The following is an 8,598-nucleotide window of genomic DNA, read 5'->3' as shown; positions in this document are numbered from 1 at the left end:
TTACATCTTCCAACTCCCAAAGCATGATTCACACTCACCCTGCAGCTACTTATTTAAAAAAAAGAGAAATCTTTACAAAGAAATAAAGATAGCAAGAGAAAGAGGTCTTCACCAGCCTTTCTAATAAAGGATAAGTGTAGTTTCTCAGAATGTAAGGAGTGCTGACTGTGCCAGTAAATTGAACTTTTTATTTGAGGGAGCAGGCAAGAATCCCTAGAAGGTCTGGCATTGTTTATTTTGTTACATTCATGTAGGTGGTGATTTTGGTAGTCAACAAGGTCTGGATGCACAACTGAGAATTTTTTCTGTTTATTAAGAAGCTACTTGTGGGTGGCAAATAAGAGCACTGAGTTCATTAGACCAGAGCCGTCAGGGAATCCCAGGCTTAAAAACTACTGCAAGTAGCAGAGGTTTGATGCTTTGCCACAATGGTTTCAGCATCTCTTTACTAGCAGATGCAGCCTCAAAGCTGAACTGTCCAGGGAAAACTGATCAGCATCTGAACAGAAACGATCCGTGTTGTCATCTTCAGAGGCTACTTTGCAGCACTGTGCGCGGAGACACAAGTTTCCACTACAGGCTTTGGAGTTTTGAAGATGTGCGTATTATTCCAACGTAATGAAGTTAGGTACCCTCTGCAGGTTGTCATGCGTGTCCTGTGCAGTGCTCACCAACAACCGCTGTCTCTTTCTTGAGCCTTGGGTGGATGGAAGTAAAGCATTACAAGATTAGATTGCTGCTGTAGGATAATTCATCTTTTCATTTCTTCTTTGACTGCAGGACATGTCTGTGGTGACTTCAGGAGCACTACAGTGCAGCTTCAGAGCTTGTCTGGAAATCACCTTTTCCAGCTAAACTTAGAGGCCATTTCAGTTTCTTGTTTTCAGTTTGTTTGTTTTTTTCTGCTCTCCTCTCCTTGCATGCTAAAAGAAGTCAGTGACAGAGGAATTTGCACGCCCTTTCCTAATGTTATCGGCTGGGACTAACTCCACTCTATAATCAAAACTATCTTCTCAGCAGAGGAGTATTTATACCCTTCTGCTTAGTAGCTGGTTGATTTAACTGCTTTCTTCGTTTGAGCTCAATAATACATTCCAGCAGTAACACAGCTACTGTGTTTCATCTACTAGCATGAGAGGAAGTGTAAAACAAACAAATATAAAGGCTAAATATAATCAAGGGCCTCACTCAACTCCCAGGTATCAGATTCGATGCTAATCTGTAACCACAAAGGCTATGACCAGGCGTCTTCATGTGCTGAAGATGTCATTGGTTTAGGCCTGCTGGCAGCAGATGGAGATGACCTGCATCTGAGTGTAGAAATCACGAGTCCTAATTCGGTCACGGTCAGTCAATTTGCCTACGTATCTGAAGGAGGTGGTTTGCCTGAAGTTCACTCAAGAAAAGTAATATAATTCATTTTACCACAGAAATTAAAACCTCCAAGAGAGGGGCAGCTGTTTACAATGTACATATGTGTTCACAACCTATTTCTTCTCATGTTTTGCAAATGAAATAAAGTAAATCGAATGTTTTATGGCTTCAGTAGTAGCTGGATCAGGTAAGAAATAAATTAGTGTATTTATTTGTGTTCTGGTTTGGTCATTAGTTTAGGAAATATGTATGTATTGTTCTGCAGTTATTACTTTCCTAACCATAATGTAGGAAAACAAATTCTAAACTTAAGGTTTTTCACTATATATGTGTATGTCTGTATATATGTATGTATGGGTGTGTCTACATCTGTACTGATTTCTTGTATTTGAAAGAAATCAGTATATCCCTGTTTCTTCCAGTTGGTCAAATAATTCCTCCCTATATATTTTCACATGTATGTTAAATTAAAAGCTGTGTGGCCTCCTTTGTTTAATAAGAACATAAATTTTCAGGTGGACTTTTTGAATTAGTGAATCCAAAACATAATGTGGTGCTATGATTAATATTGTTAAATTGGAAAAAATCTTTGCTCGTAGTAGCTGCAAACCTATTTGAGGATGCCAGCTTACTCTACTTTATTCTTCCAAGCAAAACAACCGCTAAACAAATATGTACTTTTCAAATGGAAATACTTTCAAGTTAGGTGAACTCTGAAAGTGCACTTTACTTACATATGTGTAACATTTTGTTGACCTTAGAACTTTTATTCCCTCACTTATTCCCTAGCTGTCGTCTTGTCGCTTGACTATCAATTCAAGAACGCTATAAAAATCTGTATAGGAATACAGATTTATGTTTTTTTTAACCCAAACAAATCAATTTAAAATGGAACCCAACAATTTTATGACAAGAATTGTATGTATTCGCTTACAGTAAAAGGATACTGGTGTAAGTGATTCAAAACATTCGTGTAAGTTCCAGCAAATATAAACCCTCTAACAACGTGTGACGCCTGTCACCAGCTCTGCACTGAAACCTCTGCAACTTATTCATGTGCTTACATGTTTACATGCACAAAAATAGGTATTGGCACTTGCTTATGTTCTTCTCTTTAGCAAGCAAACCTCCCTGGCTAAAGTGGTGTTGCTGTAATTGGTTCAACTGCAGGCTGTGGAGAAGACACATGGGAAGCACTTCCTAATGTCTTCATGGTGTCTCATATATATCAGTACATGTCTCAGCATATATTTATTTGAAAATTTCAATGGTAATTTAACATCAAGTTCTATTTTAATCTTTCTAAGATGTGAGGTAACTGATTTTATATAGCTCAATTACTGTGAGAATTATTTATAAAGATGTTTATAGGCTCTGATTTTATAGCCTAGAAGCACGGGCTTGTTTCCCCCACACAGGATATTAAAAAAACAACCAAACAACAAAGTTAGAATTAATTTTCAGGTCATTAACTACACTGAAGGATGTGTAAGCCTCTGCTCTTTTTTGGATCATTAATAATATGATGTAATGTTTGTAGTGGAAATTGTAGCTAGCCATTGTTTTGTGGATTAAATACGATATCCCGTAAACAGGAGTTCTCAGTATTATTTATGTGCTTTGATTTCTGAGTCTCTTTTTGGTTTTTCTTGCTCTAAAAATGTCTCTGAGTTCATGTTAATTTATATGATGACCACAGAATTAAAACTGCCGATAATGAAAACCTTCTTGGGAGCCTGCAGTAAAACACTGGATGCTCATGCTCCATACAATATTCTTTGGTAACTGGCAGACGTATTTACCAGTGAAACAAAAACAGGGGTGGGAGGATGTTGCTATTTCCAGCTTCCTCGAGATTTGCACGTCGCAATCATTCTGTACTTTGTGTCCTGACAATATTTTTTAACGGCTTTGAGACCCATTAGATTGAACTAGGCAAATTAAAAGCAAAACTAAACTGCCTCCATTTTATGAATTAAACTTTTGAAACTTGAAAGCTGAAGCTGTAGTGTTCAGATTTTAAAAGTTATGAAGTAAGTCCAGTTAATAGTGTGGTGTTTCTCCTCTGTTTACTGGTTGAGTGTTGCCCCTTTGTTTTAAGCAGATGCAGAACAGGGTACATCTTTCAGTGGGATACCAGGAAAACGTCTTTACTTTGTTTTATCTTTACAGAAATTTTGTTTGCAAGCTCCTTAATGAACTTTAAAAATATTTTTGTCAGCTTACAGAGCACAGAGAGATTCGTAATACGTATGGTCTGGATTCCCTTTGCCATTGCCCTTTGTACGAAGAAGCCATGCACTTAGCAGAGGAAGGCAAAATTTACTCACGAGTGTTAAGGTATTGATTTATGTCTGTTTAACTGTTTCCAAGAAAAGCAAGAATTAAAGTTAAATATTCTATATGGAACTCATTTGTTAGAAGTTACTTGCACTAAGTAGTTTTTAGACTTAGTTGAATTTTCTTGTGCTTCTTTTTTTAATGGTTTTGAAATCTTTTCTATTTTATATAGGACTGAAATGTTTGAATGTCTAGGAGACAGTGACTTCCTTGCTAAGCTTCATTGTATTCGACAAGCTTTTCAGGTAAATAGTAAAGAGAACAGTTTGTCTGTCTTGTCTTGTTAAGCCTAAAGTTCATGGCATTGAAACTATCAATGCACTACCTGTGCAAGCATTTTGACAACATATTCTGTAATTAAAGATTTTCTTGTTGCTTTTACATTTCTGTGTTTCTAAACCGGGATGTGTTTGCAGGGGAGTCCCAGTTTTGTGGTTAGCTTTGCACCAAAGGCTTATTAGGAACTTGCCTACTATGCTTGGTTGTAATTATATGAAACGTAATTGAAGTGTTCAAGGTCACTTCGTGTAACCTGTGAATGAATGTGTCTGTATTTTATGAAACTTTTTCCAGGTAATTCTTTCGGAAACAGCAAACAGAATATTTCTTGCCGAAAGTGGAAGAAAAATTTTGTCTGCTTTAATTGTGAGAGCACGAAAGGTAAAAGCCTTTTTTAACTAATGTTTTATTGTTAACGTAACTTCTACCAGAATTCACTGTCCGGTGTAAATAAACCATCTCTCTTGGCAAGTTTGCTTGATACTTACTGCTTTTATATTATAGAATCCAAAGAAATTTGAAGATGTCTTCGATGAAATGATACATTTTTTGGAACAAACAGATCATTGGGACAATACTGAAATGGAACTTGCTGCTAGAGGAGTAAGTCTGAATTTCTGGAATGTGCTTTTACCCTTGATTATGCAAACAAAAGCAGACAAAATAAGTTTTTGCAGTCCAGAACTGTGGGACAGGCAACTCTTTTTTTATTTATATTGCTGACTTAGAAGACTGGGATCCATCACTGCCGTTTAGTATCAGCACATTATTTTTTTAACTTCTCCTTTACTGACAAAGTATCGTTAATATTCATTTTAAAACATTATAAATCTGCCTGTTAATACAGAGTTAGAATACGGTGCATGCCGAATTCCACTGCTGAAAGAGAAATTAGGTTACTTAGGTCATGTTCTCATTTAATACAGGTGAAAAACCTGAATTTTTATGATGTTGTTCTGGACTTCATTTTAATGGATTCATTTGAAGATTTAGAAAATCCACCAATATCTATACAGAATGTAGTAAATAACCGCTGGCTGAATTCTTCTTTTAAAGAAACAGTAAGTATTTATGTGTCATCTTCATCATCATTCTATTGTACGTTAGATTAAGTAGCTCATATCATCAATGCTGCAAAGCAAGCAAGCAAACAAAAGTAACTGAACACAGTATAGGCATTCAGATGTTGATAACTTTTCACACTTTTCAGTTTATTTGTCAAATAGATCTCATCCCTGTGGTACAGATGTGCAGGCTACTGCCATGGTCAGCTGGTAGAGGTATTACTGTCATCTCATCCATTTCTATCTAGAAACTGCTAGTTTTCCTTTTAATTTTGTCTTTCAATTAATATATTCCCTCTAGAGGAATAAAAAAAGGTAACATGCATATATTTATTTTGTAGTTATGTGATAACATAGTGTTTTGTTAATAATAAGTTAATGAGTTCGTTATCTTGCAGTACTGAAGGAGAATCGGATGAGGATAGTTACAAGCTGGAAGGGGAAAAAAGCCTGGTACTGACAGCAGTATATTGTACTTCACAGGTCCATATTTGGACAAAACTCCTTAGCTGAATCTGAAGCTATTGCAAGAATGTTTTTGCTAAAATGAAAAAGGACATTTCAATGTGTTCACATGCTACTTAACATCTAAAATAGTCCCTTATGTCTGAGCGCATACTTTGGTATATAAGAGACTGGTCCTCAGTTAACCCCAGTAAATGTTGCTAATGGTTGCAACTTTAAAATCAGTCAAGGATGCCAAATTATACTTGAATTAAACTAAAGAAATTGTTGCAATGTAAGATTTTAAAGTAACGTTTTACATTTAGGCTGTGGCTTCAAGCTGTTGGTCAGTACTGAAGCAGAAAAGACAGCAAATGAAGGTAAGTTGCCTTGCGCATTATGTGGACCAAAGTTACTGACTGACTCCTAAGAATTTCAAGTTCTGTCCTGTAGCTTTGGCAAAATAAATTACAGATCAACCCTTAATCCTGTTGACATGTTAGTTAAGAGGCTGCCAGTTGTATAAGGTTAGCTCATGGGGCTCTGATACCAGTTTTTTAGCAAAAATCTTAACTGAAAGTTTTCAACCCAGTTTAAGTCCAGCCAGCAGTGGCGATGGTAATTTCTCTGACTTATGGCCCCACAACGTGTACCTCATTGCAGGCCAAGGTCATTAATTCCGTATCTCGCCTGTGTACGCTAGGATTCTCAACGCCATCTCCCTGCGTCATCTCCACAGCTAAATACAATGCAGTCCTGTCCCCTGACCTGCCTGAAGTACTGGCAGGAACTCTCTTGCAGCCTCCTTCAGCCCCCTCTGCATCCTGAGCTCTCAGGGAAGGAGCTCTGCAGATTTCAAGGCAGAATTCCTCTGCGCCAGCAGCTCCTTACTTCCACCTTTGGAGGCTTTTATTAGACCTGGGAGGCAAACGCCCCCGCTGTGCAATGGCCAGCCCAAACGCAGAGCTGTGGCTGGCTGCAGGACGTCCATAGCCATCAGAAGTGGTTTTGCATACCGCAGGTGAGGGATCTCTGCTCAAGTTATTGGCACTGACACCTTTCCCTGATTCTCAGAAAAGCCATTTACATGACTCGTAACCCCTAAAGACATCTTTCATCATAAAAAAAAACTTTCTTCCAGTGGCAGTTGGTATTTTGTAAAAGGTCTTCAGCTACCACTGTGTCCTAAGATTTGAGATCTTGCCATCCCTGTGTCAATACGGTTGGGAAATTTATAGAAACAGATTTTTTTCTACAGTAGTTTGATATATCTCCAAAATAGATGTTATAGTAACCGTTATTTTCATCTCTGTTTCAATGAACAACTACCTTTCTCTGTAGTTCCTTTGTATACTGAAGTCTCAGTGTTTGCAAGTTTGTAAATGTGTGAGTAACTTTACTCCTTGGGACCGGTTTCATCAGCACTGCTGGAGTCATTCAAAAGTGCAGGTGGTTGAGCACCAGGGACGTCTTTGTGCCAAGGAGACCAATTGTACCAGAAGGAGTTTGAGGAACTTAAATTTACTTACAGACAGTTCTCTATGTAGTGTTTTAGGTTTTAATTTATGATTAATTTCTATTTTGATTCTTTTATAAATTAACTGCAGTTGTAAAATTATAAATATATGAGTGTACAAAATAAACTGTATTATGTAGGATACATAAATTCATACTGTATTCTATTTTATGAGTCCATGAAGGTTGTAAAAGTAACAACAAGATGGGCATTCACAGATATTTTATGTTTTTCTTTAGGTTTAAAGGTGGATCCTTGTAAGGTGTAATTATTTTCCAAACAAAATTATGCAAGTTGCTTGCTTTAGGGGCTCAGACAGGAATTACAGAGTAAAATTATCTGATCTGTCATATGGGAGTCAGAGTAGGTTATTCACAATCATTTTGGGCTTCTGCCTGTTCATCTTGAAATATTTAAAATCCAGTGTACCACTGAAGTAGAAATATTTTCTAGCACAGTCGTGGCACTTGTTTGGCGCAGTCACCCTGTGACTTGAAGGAGTTCACGTTACGACAGCCCTGAAGCAGAAGGTGTCTTAGGCTTCTCTGAAGACTTAATTTTCTAGAACAGAGCTTTATACTAAATTGACTGTGTAACTTTTTTCTCCAATTTTTACATCACCAGGTGCCTGATGGATTTTTTGCACATTTCTACGCTATATGTGAACATATCAGCCCTGTTTTGGCGTGGGGCTTTTTGGGCCCTAGAAATTCCCTTTATGACCTATGCTGCTTCTTCAAGGTTTGCAATTTGTTTTATTATTCCCACTTATCTTAATTTAATACAAAAATCTTCCAGATTAAAAGAATTGAGGGTCTTATTTATAGGCATATATTTGGGATTAAGGATTAAGACTAGCAGTAAGAAACCATTAAAATAAGTATTTTCTTATTAATTGTTTTAAGCCTAGAACTGTTTTGCAGTCTGTTTTAGTGCACTTCTATCTTAGCACCAAAAGAATACAGAAATGTTTAGGAAATGAGTCAAAGAAATAGCATTGCACACTTTATTTTCTTCTTGTAAGCGAACACAAGTTTTTCCTCTTCTTTTTCCCCTTTAGGACCAGGTGCTTTTCTTCCTCAAAGACATTTTTGATTTTGAAAAGGTGAGATACTCGACGATGGAGAGCTTGGCCGAAGATCTTATGCAGTTACTGATCCGCCACACTGAACTCTTGATGGCCTATCTCGGGGCAGATTCACTGCGACACGTCGGGGCCTGCGTGAGCGGCCACGGCCACGTCCTGACCACCGGGCTCTTGGAAGCCAAAGTGCAGTGAGCTGAAAAGCCCTGACACACGGAGGGCGTTTTGGCATTTCCCACCTCTCTCTCTAACCCCGAAGCTGTTGTTGCTGTTACTGAGCAAGCATGTGAAAATGTATCATGTCGCTAAGTATGGGAAAGGACTCAGGGAGGTTAAATGTACGTCTGCGAAAAGAACTGGTGAGCATATTCGTGTCTATACCTACATTAAATGTGCAGCTCGGCTGTCACTGTATTATTTATACTTAATGTAACCTAAAGCTTTTTTCTGTAATATTTGGGTAAAGTTTATTTATGAAATACTGTACTTTTGCACAG

General features: G+C 37.6%; 1 protein-coding gene across 1 annotated transcript; it reads left to right on the top strand.

The window, feature by feature from the left end:
- The first annotated feature begins 1,211 nt into the window (after positions 1-1,211).
- On the top strand, positions 1,212-8,296 carry FAM73A (family with sequence similarity 73, member A). The gene is made up of 9 exons (XM_010180404.1): positions 1,212-1,346; positions 3,596-3,714; positions 3,887-3,959; positions 4,288-4,374; positions 4,498-4,596; positions 4,920-5,054; positions 5,828-5,881; positions 7,642-7,758; positions 8,078-8,296. Exons 1-9 carry the CDS (start codon positions 1,212-1,214, stop codon positions 8,294-8,296), a joined length of 1,038 nt encoding a protein of 345 aa, XP_010178706.1.
- Positions 8,297-8,598: the final 302 nt, after the last annotated feature.

This window comes from Mesitornis unicolor, unplaced genomic scaffold (assembly GCF_000695765.1).
Source record: "Mesitornis unicolor isolate BGI_N332 unplaced genomic scaffold, ASM69576v1 scaffold7713, whole genome shotgun sequence".
NCBI classification, from domain to species: Eukaryota; Metazoa; Chordata; class Aves; order Mesitornithiformes; family Mesitornithidae; genus Mesitornis; species Mesitornis unicolor.
The sequence above is the reverse complement of the archived record's forward strand: the minus strand, read 5'-3'. Positions and strand labels throughout refer to the sequence as shown.

Coding starts and splice junctions, on each gene's coding strand:
- FAM73A (XM_010180404.1), top strand. CDS start 1,212: ATGCTAATCTGTAACCACAAAGGCTATGACCAGGCGTCTTCATGTGCT. Junction 5,055..5,827: donor ATTCTTCTTTTAAAGAAACA/GTAAGTATTTAT, acceptor TTTTACATTTAG/GCTGTGGCTTCAAGCTGTTG. Junction 5,882..7,641: donor AGAAAAGACAGCAAATGAAG/GTAAGTTGCCTT, acceptor TTACATCACCAG/GTGCCTGATGGATTTTTTGC.